The 15,459-nt window shown below is 40.5% G+C and overlaps 1 protein-coding gene and 1 long non-coding RNA gene across 4 annotated transcripts in view; one reads left to right on the forward strand and one right to left on the reverse strand.

The window, feature by feature from the left end:
- The window catches only part of AMN1 (antagonist of mitotic exit network 1 homolog), a 63,609-nt gene extending 56,624 nt beyond the window's left edge, over positions 1–6,985 (reverse strand). Inside the window, exon 1 of one of the 3 annotated variants that reach the window (XM_067696095.1) lies at positions 6,828–6,985. Coding sequence is in view for 2 of the 3 variants with exons in the window: in XM_067696093.1 (XP_067552194.1) it covers positions 6,808–6,845 (38 nt within the window). In the remaining variant the exon portion in view is untranslated. Of the gene's footprint in view, positions 1–6,807 lie in introns of all 3 variants that reach the window. The other 2 variants (XM_067696094.1, XM_067696093.1) reach the window with 2 other exon arrangements.
- Positions 6,986–8,208: 1,223 nt separating this feature from the next.
- LOC137201767 (uncharacterized) lies at positions 8,209–12,137 on the forward strand. Its single transcript, XR_010932310.1, has 2 exons — positions 8,209–10,058; positions 10,629–12,137. It is a non-coding gene; the product is annotated as an uncharacterized lncRNA (long non-coding RNA).
- Positions 12,138–15,459: the final 3,322 nt, after the last annotated feature.

Below are 15,459 nucleotides of genomic sequence, written 5' to 3' on the forward strand. Positions count from 1 at the left end.
AATTAATCTATGACAAAGGAGGCAAGAATATACAATGGGGAAAAGACAGTCTCTCCAGTAAGTGTTCCTGGGAAAACTGGAAGCTACATGTAAAGGAATGAAATTAGAACATTTTCTCACACCATACATAAAAATCAACTCAAAATGGATTAGAGGGGCTTCCCTGGTAGCACAGTGGTTAAGAATCTGCCTGCCAATGCAGGGGACACAGTTTCGAGCCCTGGTCCAGGAAGATCCCACATGCTGTGAAGCAACTAAGCCTGTGCACCACAACTACTGAGCCTGTGCTCTAGAGCCCGCGAGCCACAACTACTGAAGCCTGTCCACCTAGAGCCTGTGCTCTGCAACAAGAGAAGCCACCGCAATGAGAAGCTCGTGGCACCACAATGAAGAGTAGCCCCCACTCACCGCAATTAGAGAAAGCCCGTGCCCAGCAACGAAGACCCAATGCAACAACAACAAAAAATGGATTAGCGACTTGAACGTAAGACCTGAAACCATAAAATTCCTGGAAGAAAACATAGGCAGTATGCTCTCTGACATTGGTCTTAGCAATATTTTAGGGTACGTCTCCTCAGGCAAGGAAAACAAAAGCAAAAATAAACAAGTGGGACTATATACATTAAAAAAAAAAGTACTAAAAAAAAAGTACTAAAAAGCTTTTGCACAGCAAAGGAAACAATCAACAAAACAAAAAGGCCATCTACTGAATATAAAGATATTTGCAAACAGTATATCTGATATGGGGTTAATATCCAAAATATACAAAGAACTCATACAATTCAACATTAAAAAAAACAAACAACTTGATTAAAAAATGAGCAGTGGAACTGAATAGATATTTTTCCAAAGAAGACACACAGACAGCCAACAGGTACATGAAAAGATGTTCAATATCACTAATCATCAGGGAAATGCAAATCAAAACCACAGAGATATCACTTCACACCTGTCAGAATGGCTATTATCAAAAAACAACAAATAACAAGTGTAGGCAAGGACGTGGAGAAAAGGGAACCCTTGTGCACTGTTGGTGAGAATGTAAATTGGTGCAGCCACTATGCAAAACAGTATGGAGATTCCTTAAGAAATTAAAAATAGAACTACCATATGATCCAGCAATTCCACTGCTGGGTAATTATCCACAGAAAACAAAAACACTAATTCAAAAAGATATATGCACCCCTATGTTTACTGCAGCATTACTTACAATAGCCAAGACATGGACGCGACCTAAGCACCCATCAACAGATGAATGGATAAAGAAGACGTGATATATATTTTAAAATGGAATATTACTCAGCCATTAAAAAGAATGAAATCTAGCCATTTGCAACAATATGGATGGACCTACAGGGCATTATCCTAAGTGAAGTAAGTCAGACAGAGAAAGACAAATACTGTATGATTTCACTTATATGTGGAATCTAAAAAACAAAACTGAACAAACAAAACAGAAATAGTTACAGATACAGAGAACAAAGAGCTGGTTGCCAGAGGGGAGGGGATGGGGGGCAGAAAAAACATAGGTGAGGAAGATTAAGAGGTACCAAACTTCCAGCAGCAAAATAAATGAGTCATGGGTATGAAATGTACAGTGTGGCGAATATAGTCAACAACTATATAATATCTTTATATGGTGACACTGTAACTAGATTTATCATGGTTATCATTTTGAAATGTATAGAAATACTGAATCACTATGTTGTGTAACAGTAACTAACATAGTGTTGTAGACTAATTATACTTCAAAAACAAACAGCAAACAAATTCATAGAAAAAGAGATCAGATTTGTGGTTACCAGAGGCAGGGGGAATTGGATGAAGGCAGTCAAAAGCTACAAACTTCCAGTTATAAGATAAATAAGTACTAGGGATATAATGCACAACATGATAAATATAATTAACCCTGCTGTATGTTACATATGAAAGCTGTTATGAGAATAATTTCTAAGAGTTATCATAAGAAAAAACCCCTTTTTTCTATTTCTTTAATTTTGTATCTGTATAAAACAATAGATGTTCACTAAACTTATTGTGTATGTAAGTCATTATGCTGTATATTTCAGACTTACACAGTGCTGTATGTCAATTATAGCTCCACAAAACTGTAAGAAAAAATTGTACTGTGAGAAAACGTCTCTAAAAAATATAATTTTTTGTAATTATGTATTCATGAATTTGCTAATCTACTATAGGATGCTGCTATTATGACAGTTCACAACTGCATGCTTCCTAGTTTTCACTGGAAAATAAATGTTAATAAAGGTTAAAATTTATAATCAATATATAAAAAAATACTAGAAACAAGAAAGAAAGAAAACAACTTTGTACACAAAGTATGAGAGGAAAATGGGATGTAATTTTAGAAGAAGAGCATGCAAAGAATATAGGTTGTATTTTTGTTATGGAAAAAAGAAAGTAATTTTGTACAGCAATTTTGTAAAGTAAAATTACTGTTCATTCCAGAATGAGAAAGAGAAAAGGAATAACACAAACTCTAAATGGATATAGAAAGTGCTTGTTTAGAAATTTTATGTTGGAAGGTCAAAGTTAGCTAAAATTATTTATAAGGGTTTTAAAAAATGAGCTCAATAATAAACTGAAACAAACTAGAACGTTTTTACCCTCTGTGTTAAAAGCACAAAGTTTCTTTAATTATTGGTCTGCTCTTAATAAGATACAGTAAGTCCCCTACATATGAACCCTCAAGTTGCAAACTTTCAAAGATGCGAACGTGCATTTGCATGTGCAATCACATAAGTTAGTTCACGTGTCTGGCATACATAGTCACATGTGTGCATCCTCTACAAGGGTTGTGTTTTTGCGTACTTCACTGTACAGTACTGTATAGAGTACAGTAGTACAGTATCTTTATTTCAAGCCCAGGATGTCCGGAAGTAAGCGTAAAAGCAGCAGTATACAGCCGATTGTGTTAGTTGGGTGCCTAGGCTAACTCTGTTGGACTTATGAACAAATTGGACTTACAAACGTGTTCTCGGAACAGAACTTGTTTGTATGTAGGAGACTTACTGTATTATAAAAGGTTTTTCTTTACCTTTTGTATAAACTGTCTAGGAACTAAAGATTCTGTGTCTTAGCAAAATAATTTCCTGTGCTTCATGTTACCTAACTACTTAGGAAAACTGAATCTTTACAACATTACAAGAGGTAAGGTTTTTTTGGTTTTGTTTTGTCTTTTAGAACTATGTGACTTTTCTGTATTTGCTTTTGAAATCTTTTAGTTGTCACTTTGGCTGAATGGGTAACTAAGTTTTGCTTCACAGTAAAGCATTTACAATCAACTACAGGCCAAAATGCTTTGTCTTTATGGAGATTCATGGAAAGGACCCTGACAAGTACTCTGGAATACAGGTTTCTGATAACTTTAAGCTCATACCACTAAACTGAGTAAGAACTTCTAGAACTCTAATGGAGAAGCTGCTTAACTCATAAAACTGCTAACCCAAGATCAAGCAAAACAAGGATTAATTACATGGGACCAAATGAACTGATGAAAATAATTATAACTTTTATGACTTTGTTTGAAACACTGTCAGTTCTTCAATGCTTGTTTTCCAGATTTAAAGAACGCTTTTTTCCCTCTCCTTCTAAGCTATCTAAACTTAAAACAATTTGGTAAAGTATACTTTTTTTTTTTTTTTTTTGCGGTACGTGGGCCTCTCACTGTTGTGGCCTCTCCCGTTGCGGAGCACAGGCTCCGGACGCGCAGGCTCAGCGGCCATGGCTCACGGGTCCAGCTGCTCCGTGGCATGTGGGACCTTCCCGGACCGGGGCACGAACCCGTGTCCCCTGCATCGGCAGGCGGACTCTCCACCACTGCGCCACCAGGGAAGCCCAAAGTATACTTTTAAAAGCAAAAATGAAACATTTACTTTTTCTCCTTACCCGATCCCTTCAGAATTAAAACAAACAAATTACAAAAAAAAAAAAAAAACAACCCTTACTGAGTATTCTTATTTTCATGGCAATATAGATCTTTGAATAAATTCAATAAGAACCTGTTCTCTTTGTAACAGGACACAACTGGACAAGTCCTTGGCTTGCCTTCTTAGCATAAAGAGGCTTTTAAAGATCTAACCTGAGTTTACTTATTAAGACAGTTTTAAGGATCTAAAGTTGACTTTATGGAGCCAATAAAGCCCCTTGGATATTACCAAAGCTTTGACTGGAGTATCGTATTTGAGAATGTGCATAAAATCACTGTTCCTGCTGCACTTATGTAAATAACAAGCCAAGTTTAAAAAGACTAGACTTATTTTACAAACAAATTACTTATGATTATCTTTGGTAAAAATGAGGTGACAACAGAGAGAAAAATTATGTTTAAACAGAAAACTTTGGCATATTCATAATCAAATTCGAGTCCTGTTTATTGTCTTTGAGGTTTTGTATCTAACTGTAAACTGGACTGGGTCCTGAACTCTTCTAGTTTTCTCCAATATCTGGCTATGACTCTCCAAACTAATATTTTCAATTTTCTCCTACCCTTCTGACTTGAAATAAAAACTAAAACTGTCCTTTTCCTCAAACCCTACAAGCTAAAGCTATCAGTCTTGATATAGACTTCAGAGAAGTCACAACAGATCATGTATAGACAAGACAACCTTCATACCTACTTCTATGTAGGCCACTCAGAGCTCAGCAGAACACCTGATGACATCATCAAAGACATTCAAACTGCAAACCAGGAAAATCTGTCAGTTTGAAACTGCCACCTTCATTCCACCTTCATCTAAAAATCCGAGCTCAATTCCAAAAATTTTCTCGACGGGCTGCTCTCTAGACTCAACAACTACATTTATAATTTGTTCCAACTAATCTTTAATCTTTGCCTTTTTTTGTTTCCATAGAAATGCTTCTTATTGAATACTTGATTGCTCACACCATATAGAAGCCTACTTAGATGGAAGCTTACCTATAGCACTGCCTCCTAAAATAAGACATCCTCATGTTCATCCCATCCTAAGTAATCATGACATAGTTCAGTACTATAACGCACTAATGCAATATTGAAAGGCTTATTTCCACAGGTCCATAAAGCTTTCTGTGATCTGCTTCCAAAGAAGACAATGTGCCCCATATATTAGAACCCAGAGACTCAGTTTATTGGAAAAGACACCAACAAAAGACTGCACTTAAACTTCATTGGGAGAGACCTTATCCTCTGCAAAATCTCTACAGTTACAGCAAGAATTTGTAAATTCTTTAGCCAGAGTTATTTTAGACAACTGCATAGCCTTAGACACCCTAACCACCCAAGACAGAAGTGCATGTACTGTAACTGGTAAAAAAAAAAATGTTGTTTCTATGTTAATATATCAAAAAGATCTTAAAGATCAGATGCCAGTCTTTAATCAAATAGGCAACGCTTCTTCCCTTGATTATTCAGTTGGTTAAATCATGGCTCCTGGGACTCTCTGCTCTGGGGAATCTTTCAATCCTTGACTACTATTCCCCTCATAGTCATTATATTAACCTCCCTAGTGCCTTGTATCCTCTCAAGAGTTTAAATGTCTTTCAGCGACTACTCACACATCATATGTTATCCATCAGGATTAGACAACTGGAAGAACTCAATGATCCCACTGACCGTATTCAGGGTGACTATGTAACTGCCGGTAACAGCAACTACATGACCATCCATGCCAAGGACTACATCAAAGGGGTAGTGAGAGTAACACCATATTGGTTCACACTCTCAGCTTGTCGAGAGAAAGACCAAAAGTCGGAGACTTTTTAAATAAAATAAATGGAGACCAGGCTTGAAAATCCCCCAAGCTGACCAAGGCAGTTAGACCGCATAAGCGAAACCAAATCTAGTTTATATCATGAACATAAGTGACACTTAACAGGTTATTCCTTGTAAATGCCTCTAATAATCAACGTAAATTGTCTTCTTAAAATAGCGTAAGATAATCACTTTTAACCAATCCCCTGCTGTCTGTAAACTCCCAACGTAATAACCATTGTAAAGGTTAAACAACTTCCTCGCGCTCACTTTATAAGCCATCCTGTAACTGCATGCCTCTGTGCTTCTGGTTTCTCCCTCAATAAAATATTCATATCAAGTAAAAAAATTTATTTTAATTAATTAATCCTTTTAATTAGGAGGTTAATCCTTTTAATACTAGGTGTTAGTCTAGCTGTTAAGTAATAAGGAGGTTAATCCTTTTAATACTAGGTAGCCTTCTAAGGATTTAAATATGTTAAGTTTATTGCTCACTACAACGCCATGAGATAGGTACTGTTATTATACTAATTTTGTAGATCAAGAACTAGGGCCCAGAGAAGTGAAATTACTCTCCTATAGTCACACAACTGGAGAATAATAGCAAAACCGGGAGCTGAACCCAGCAAGCACAATCAAGGATTTGAGCGCTATGTCAAAGAATCAATATTTATCCCTGTTACAGTAACTGGGTGGAACTTTGCTGAAGGCTTTTGAGAGCCCCATCCAGTGTTTTGATTTTTGTTTTGTTTTGTTTTACCAAGGCTTTCAGCTCCCGTCAGAGACAGGCCGCTGCCAGGAACCGCCCGGGCGTGGAGCTGTCAAGGCTGACTGATAGGACATCTATCGGGGGCCAGAGGGGCAAGCCTGCCGGGCAGCCCCCTGGTACGACCGTCCTCAGCGAGAAGACAAAATCATCTACCCAGGTCTAGAAACACCCGCGGGGCCTCCTCGGAGGGAGGCAAGAAGGGGGCGGGGAAGGGAAGCCGCGCGGGGCGGCGGGCGCGGGCGGCGCCGGGGCGGGGCGACAGGGAGGCGGGCCGGGGCGGACTCACAGATCCAGGAGCTGACTGACGCGCTGCTGGCTCGGCATCGCGGCCGCCCTCGGAAGCCTCTTCCGCGGTCCCGGGGCCGTCGAAATCCAGCCAGAGACCGTCTGTCAACTCCAGCCCCGACAAGACGCGTAGGCCCTTGTGACGTCGCCCGCCTCTTCCGGTGACCAGGCGCGGGCGCGCTGGCGACTGCCGAGCCCCTTTGGGGCGGAGCCCGGCGTCGTGCGCCGGAGCGGCGGCGGGATAAAATGCAAACGAACGTTACTCTCAGAGAAGCGCTGCGGCAGTTGTCGTTCTGCAGACCTGCGGCCGGACTCCGGCGCTTTCCCGAGTCGGCCAGCCCCGCGCGCGACCTAGCCCGGTAACCCTGGAGCCGCGCGTGGCTGCGAGGTCGCTGCTCTTACTACAGGGGTGCGTTTGATGCTGGGCCGAGCATCTGGCGATCAGGGACCCCCTTGGATACAGACTCCGGGACCGTCAAACAGAGAGTTTTAGCGGATCCGAGAGTGATTGCCGTTTACCGAGCACTTTGTGTAAGAAAGCACGCACTGAGTGCTTTCAGTAATTAACCATATTCTTTTTAATCCTGTGAAGTCGGAATTATTTAGCTTATTTTACAGATGAGGACATTACGTGCCTACAAAAAATCTCAGTAAGCATTTCATCACGGAGACAGGGGCTTGTGTTTAAATCAGAAGGATTTCTAAAGAAGAGGGACCTTTCCCCAGGTGGAATTGTCTCTCCTTGGTTATGCTGCAGAGTACTTGCTACTTTTTGGTGTTTTTTCATTCTTCCTTGTAGATTAACTTGTTTATATGTCTTCCTTTTGTAAGCTTTTGAAAGTTGGAACCCAGTCTTGTTCATCTCTTCAGGATGCTTGCTTATTCAATCAGCACGCATTTACCAAGCACTGAAGGAGGGCAGGGATTGTGCTGGGTGCTGAGGCTTCAGTGGTGAACCCTTGAACCAGACAAGTAAAAAGACAATCAGAACAACTGTTAAATACTAAGATGGAGTTAGTTCTGCCGGAACACCCATGGAAGGGTGGGGGGAGCAGGTTGAGAGAAAAACGTGGCCTGTTAGGGACTGCAAATAGTTCAGGATGGCTACAGTGGAGAGTGGTGAGGTGCGTGTAGAGGAGGGAACAGGCAAACTTCTTCTATAAGGGGGCAGAAAATAAATATTTTCGGTTTTGTGGGACATCCCTTGTTGCTGAACCGAACTGGGCTCCGCGTGTCCTACCTGAAGCCAAGCTGATCTACTGACAACTGGGTTGTGGTGAGGGAAAGTACAGGGCGCCAAGCAAGATGAACAGGCAGCTGATGATCAAAAGACCGGAACTCAGGCTTTCAGGCAAGAGTTTTTAAAGGCAACACTACAGGTGAGGGTGGCAGGGTGCATGATCAGCTCACGGACATTTTTCTGATTGGTTGGTAGTGAGGTAACAGGGTGATGTTTGGGGAATATTAATTATCATCCTTTGGTTCTATCCAGTCTGGGAGTCTGTGTGCTTGTGGTCAACGTGTGTTCAACATCCTCTACCTGGTTGGGGATCTTAGTTTCTGCAGAACAACTCAAAGATATGCATCAGATTGTTATCTATATCCCTTCAGGAGAGCTAGGAGTTCTGTGGCTATTGTTCTAATCATTAACTGCTTGAGTCTGCTCTGGAACTCATGGAAGGCCAAGCAAGAAGCAGGGGATATGAGAAGTTTGTACCCAGGAAGGCCTCACAGGGTCCTGCTTTGTTTCAGTCCCACTTTTCTTTGATACTCCTCAATCCTGAGGGGAACAAGGGTGGGACAAGAAAAGGAATAAGTTTTGGACAAGAGAGGTTAATCATAAACTTGGCAGGGAAACTCGGTTTTAGGAGGACTGGGTTTCATCCTTGACCTTAGGAGGTCACAGCTGCTCACCTTGTAGCTCAAAAGCAGCCATAGACCATATGAATGGCAGGGGTGGGGGAGGTGTGTTCCAATAAAACTTCATGGATGCTGAGGTTTGAATTTCATGTACTTGTCAGTGTTATGAAATATCATTCATCTTCTGATTTTTTTCAACCATTTAAAAATGTAAAAACCTTACATTGAAAACTGTACAAAAACAGGCAGCGGCCTGGGTTGGATGGCTGTGGTGGCTTGCCTTCCGATCTAGAAAGCTAAAATGGGGGCATGATGGCCTGTGTTACGTTAAACAGTTTAGGCTTTGTCTGAAGTACTTTGTGCAGAGTCATAGATAGGCTTTAAGCAAGGACAGTACATGCATAGGAAGGATGAGTTTTTGAAAGAACTCTAGCTGTTAAGTAGTAAACGAATTGTAGCGGTCACAGATGGAGACTTGGAGACTAGAAAGGTGTCTTTTGTTAATAGCTTAAACTAAGGTAATAGCAGCAGACTGGATAGACAGATTCAAGAGGTAATGGAAATAGAGCCAATAGGATTTAGAGATTGGTTGGAGTGGAGGGAAAAGAGAAGAGTCAAGGCTAATTTCTAGGCTTTGGGTTTGGAGAATTGGGTGACATATGGTGATGCCATTTTAATGAGCTGAGAGGATTACAGGGGTTTTTTGAAAACAAGGGGAGATTAAATTTTGGACATATGAATTTTGCAGTGTCTATGGAAGATATAGCCTTGGGGCTATAGGTCTGGAAATGATGCCGTTTTGCTTTTAAAGGTGAGATTGAATAGCAGCAATAGTACATGCATTTACTTATGAATTCAGTACTTTGGGGGAAGAATCGTCTGCTGCTCTGGGAGTCATTTGGACCTTGGAAGACCTTGACAGATCAGATAAGGGCAGACTTCATGGTCCTTCCTATCTGTTTGTTGAGTGCTGCCCAGCTTGAATGCTACACAGCTATCCATCTAGTTCTTCCTGCTGATTACCTGATTCTTCAACACCAGAAAAGTGCAGGTCACTGCCCCAGTATTATGAGGTGTTAAACTTTGGGTGCCTGAGTTCTTCTAGATAGTCAAAAGAAAATGTCACAGCTGCTTTTTTTATGTTTTTTTCTTTTTTTGGCGGTACGCGGGCCTCTCACTGTTGTGGCCTCCCCCGTTGCAGAGCACAGGCTCCGGACGCGCAGGCTCAGCGGCCATGGCTCACGGGCCCAGCCGCTCTGCGGCATGTAGGATCTTCCTGGACCGGGGCACGAACCCGTGTCCCCTGCATCGGCAGGCGGACTCCCAACCACTGCGCCACCAGGGAAGCCCCCTGTTTTTTTCTTTTTAAGAAAATGTCAATTATATAAAAAGGTAAGATAACAAAGTCCTAGTTATTTCTAGCCAATTAGTTTAAAGGTCAAAGAGTTGTAAACCCTCATGATATCACGATTCTTAGAAGTGTTTTTACAATGATTTCCTGCAGATTTTAGGGCCTACAATTTACAAACTAGCCTCTCAGGTTCTTAGCATAACTGTGTCAAGAATTTGAGTTTCTTGCCACTGAATAATATAGGTCTCATGTATGTTGTGGTTGCCCTAATGTACTCATCTCATTCCTACCTTATTTTTTGGCAGCAGTGTGGTTTGGGGACTGACTTCATCTTCAGTGGTGGCTCCAGATTAAGGCTAATCAGTGATTACTATAGTAATTGATTCAAAGGTTAGCAGGCCTAGATTAATCAAGAAACCACAATATTCCCTCAGCCACCAAGATGGGTTCAAGAATGGGCATGTGGGCATGTGACTCATTCGTGGCCAATAAGAAGCAGGAAAAGTTCTGGAGCTTTCTGGGAAAGAAGTTTCCTCATATTTATTTGTATGATGCTTTGTGAAGCAACACTCTGTTCTCTCATCATTGTCATTTTGAATGAAGTTAAACAGGAAAACAGGGTAAGAGAATCACAGGAAGACAGCCGGAGACCTGATTGAATCGTGCATGAACACCACCCCTCCTCTTTACTATCAGATGCCAAAAATAAAACAAGGAGTTTGATATCCTTTATTCAAGGGGAAACAATTATGGATTGGGGGAATACAGTACTTCACAAACAGTGGAGCACTCTTCCTGAGGGATGTTTGGGCAACAGTGTATTTTACACAGTGTTTGAAGCAGCAATGAGGAAATGGCATGATTGATTGGCTAGGAGGTCAGGGATTTCCTTATAAGGCTAGCAGGTCAGTCAGGGAATAAGGAAAGAGTATTTGGCTTAAGTTGATTGGCTGGGCTTGCATATCTGAAAACAAGGAAATCATCACAGTTTCTTGGCAGTTGGGGATTGGCTGGCTGGATACTGTGCTTCTGATCAAGCAGAGCATTTATAGGAACATGAAAATTATCTAAGTTTGGGTTTGTTGACGTGCCATCCTGGACAGGAGCAGCCTCATCTTGGACCTAGAAATTTATTTCAACACTACTTTCTGTTATATAATTCAGTTAATCCCTTTTGTTGTTGATAAAATTGGTTGACTTGAGTTTTCTGCTTCTTGCTGCCTCAAACAGCCTAACAGTTACATATTCATAGCAGGAGTCACCAGCATATAGACAGAAATTGAAGGTATAGGAATAGATGAGCTCACTCAACAGTTGTATATAGAGTTGTATATAGAGAACAATCAGTCCTTGGAGAGAGAGCTGAGGAATAGCAATTGGCTGGCAATTGACACTGAGAAGGAATAGCCAAAGAGGAAGGGAAGAAATAGGTACTACAGAAGATAAACATCACCAAAATTGTCACATGCTACAGAGAGGTCAACTAAGATAACACTTGAAGGTGATTTAGCAGCAAGGAGGTCACTGAGGGTCACTGAGGTGGTGGTGGAGGATGTAGCCTGATTGTAATGAGAGGAATGAATGAGAGGTGAGGGAATGAACGCGTAAGTACAGTAAGTCCCCTACATATGAATGAGTTCCATTCCGAGAGTGTGTTCGTAAGTCCAATTCGTTTGTAAGTCCAACAGTTAGCCTAGGTACCCAACTAACACAATCGGCTATATAGTACTGCACTGTAATAGGTTTATAATACATTTTGCACAAATAATACATAAAAAACAAACACAAAAAAATAAAACATTTTTAATCTTACCGTACGGTACCTTGAAAAATACAGTAGTACCAGTTATATCACTGCTGCTTTTACTCTTGCTTCCAGACATCGTGGGCTTTAAATAAAGATACTGTACTACTGCACTCTATACAGTACTGTACAGTAAAGTACACAAAACCACTACCAGTTGTAGAGGATGCACGCATGTGACAATGTACGCAAGACATGTGAACTAACTTGCGTGATTGGACGTGTGAACGAACGTTCGCATCTTTGAAAGCTTGCAACTTGAAGTTTTGAGTACTGTATCCCAACTCTCACTCAAATAAATACTTGTTCAAATGAATTGCTGCTTCTATTTAGATTCATGCTGAGAAGAAAAGTAGATTGTGTAAGGCTATATAGCTCTACTTCAAAGAAGGTAAAATGGGGCAATTCAGAACTATTATTTATGGACCTATTTACCCAGATGTCAAACATGATAAATACTTTCATGAGTTCACGTAATCATCAGTCTGAAGTATCATGCTATTTTATAAAGTGAGAACTTCCCCAAATAAAAAGGTGTGTCAGACTCCAAAGGCCATGCTCTTTCTACTCTGTTTGGGCGCTCAGGAGAGAGGTTTATGGTACATCCAGGACCAGCAATATAAAAGTGATTAAGAATTTCAAGACGGTGATAGCAGAGCATTAAACCAGGGGTGGGGCCTGTGCAGCTGCACAAGTGCCCCCCCCCCCCCCCCCCGCATGAGGCTGGCTCTTGGTGCATCTGACCTCAGGACTTCCCAAGAGAATCAGTTACTACTACTGTATTCAGGAACTCTGTCAAAATAAAATTCAGAGACAAATAGTGAACACAGGGAAACATTTTTACTAGCAGTGCAAGGGAACTAGGCCTTTAGAAATAGTGGCTCATCGAATAGAATGAGAGGAAATTGTAGTTCAGATGATATGGCGGATATTTATAGTTCAGATACAGCAGCTGACAATTCAGATTGGATAAGAACAAGATGTTCCTGTCTTTTGGGAAGAAAAACAGGATGTTCTTGTTTTTGTGGCTTATCTCAGGAGGCAAAGCTTTTAGGATTTCCTGTTAGTCAAGGCTTTTAGGAGGTTCCTATTATTCATTGTTTATCTTGGAATGCAAGGTTATTAGGAATGGAAGTCTCTTCTGGTGCATGGTCAGTGATTTGTGGACAGGCTGGGCAAAGGGCAAGATGTCATTTTTCCTTTCTTGCCTCTTTGCTTGCTGTGTCCACTTTACTGTAGTTACCTCTAGCTCAGAACCTTCTCCATTTCCTTCCCTAGATACCATATAAAGAAAACTTTATTATAGTTTGTTCCTCTGGGCAGGTTATATAAGAATAATAAACAATATTACTTTCCTTAAATCATGTTATTCATTCCTAGTGTGTGTATACAAATATATAATAAGTATATATATATAAAATGATTAAGTACATCTCTTATGCTATATATAAGTGAATATTGGGTCAATAATAAGAACATGTGTGCACATAAGCAGACGGCAATAAATTGTTCAAATCATCTTTACATGTCATATCTCAAAATATAAGAATAGGCCATGAGTTAGATTCTTCACTCTTAAGCCATACTGATTATATCTGGATTCAAAACAGCAATTGCGGACTTCCCTGGTGGCGCAGTGGTTAAGAATCCGCCTGCCAAGGCAGGGGACACGGGTTCGAGCCAGGAAGATCCCACATGCCGTGGAGCAACTAAGCCCATGCACCACAGCTACTGAGCCTGCGCTCTAGAGCCCGCGAGCCACAACTACTGAGCCCATGTGCCACAACTACTGAAGCCTGCATGCCTAGAGACCGTGCTCTGCAACAAGAGAAGCCACTGCAACGAGAAGCTCACGCACCACAATGAAGAGTAGCTCCCGCTCACCGCAACTAGAGAAAGCCCACACGCAGCAACGAAGACCCACCACAGCCATAAATAAATAAATTAATTTTAAAAAAATAGCAATTGCTCCTCTAATATTAATTTTCAATTCAGTATAACATGCACATCATCATCTATTACTAACCCAAAGTCATTTCAGTTGGCTCTTGTTAAAGTGAGCAGGTTAGGCCCAAGATGGAATCATTTATGTAAAGCCCCCACATTTGCAAACCAGAGTTTAGCTTAGTTTCTATCCTCTGCTCTCCCAACGGAAGACCTAGGCCAACCAGTCAACGCTTGCCTGCTCAGTAGAAGTTAACCTGACGTGGCTCCAAGATTTCCCTTTGCTCCATATAATGGAAGTAACACTGCCATTGGTTAAAACCAATCAGCAAATGCCCAGTGTCACTTCCTTATACCTCCTTGCTTTGGTCTGTAAACATTTCTTGCCTTGTATGGCTCTTTTGAGCTCCTTTCTATCTGCTAGATTAGATGCTGTCCCATTTATGAATTGCTGAATAAAAGCCTACTTGATCAGTAAATTATCTCTGGAAAATTTTCTTTTAACAGTATCGATGAAGACTATGAATATTTATTGAGTGGTTAGAATGATGACTTGCACACAGTAAGCATTTTACAAGTTCTAACTCATAATCCTCAAAGTAACCCTGATTGGTAGGTATCGTTATCATTATCACCCATTTTCCAAATGAGGAAACAGAGGTCCAAAGAGAGTAAGAAACATGTCCAAGTCCACATGGCTTATCAGTGGTAAAGCTGGTATTTGAAACCAAGCAATCAGGCTGTACAGCTGGATTCTTAAGCATGTAGTCATGAGCTATGTGCAAAAGAATCAAACTGGACTGCTTTCTCACACCATATATTTGAATAACTCAAAATGGATTAAAGGCTTAAATGTAGTCCTAAACCATAAAAATCCTGGAAGAAAACATAGGCAGTATGCTCTTTGACATTGGTTTTAGCAATATTTGGGGGGGTATGTCTCCTCAGGCAAGGGAAACAAAAGCAAAATAAACAAGTGGGACTATATACATCAAGCTAAAAAGCTTTTCACAGCAAAGGAAACTATCAACAAAACAAAAAGGCCATCTACTGAATATAAAGATACTTGCAAACAGTATATCTGATAAGGGGTTAATATCCAAAATATACAAAGAGCTCATACAACTCAACAACAACAACAAAAAATCAGATTAAAAAATGAGCAGAGGACCTGAATAGATATTTATCCAAAGAAGACACACAGATAGCCAACAGATGCATGAAAAGATGCTCAACATCACTAATCATCAGGGAAATACAAATCAAAATCACAGTGAGCTATCACCTGACACATGTCAGAATGGCTATTATCAAAAAGACAAGTAACAAGTGTTGGTGAGAATGTGGAGAAAAGGCAACCCTCATGCAGTGCTGTTGGGAATGTAGATTGGTGCAGCCACTATGGAAAACAGTATGGAGATTCCTCAAAACATTAAAAATGGAATTAGTATATGATCCAACAATTCCACTCCTGGATATTTATCCATAGAAAACAAAAACACTAATTCAAAAAAATACACACCACTATGTTCACTGCAGTGTTATTTACAATAGCCAGGATATGGAAGCAACCTAAGTGCTTATCAATAGATGAATGGATAAAGAATATGTGGTATAAAAAATAATGAAATCTTGTCATTTGGAACAACATAGATGGACTTAGAGGATATTGTGCTAAGTGAAATTAATTAAAT

Source organism: Pseudorca crassidens, chromosome 11, assembly GCF_039906515.1.
Source record: "Pseudorca crassidens isolate mPseCra1 chromosome 11, mPseCra1.hap1, whole genome shotgun sequence".
Classification (NCBI taxonomy): Eukaryota; Metazoa; Chordata; class Mammalia; order Artiodactyla; family Delphinidae; genus Pseudorca; species Pseudorca crassidens.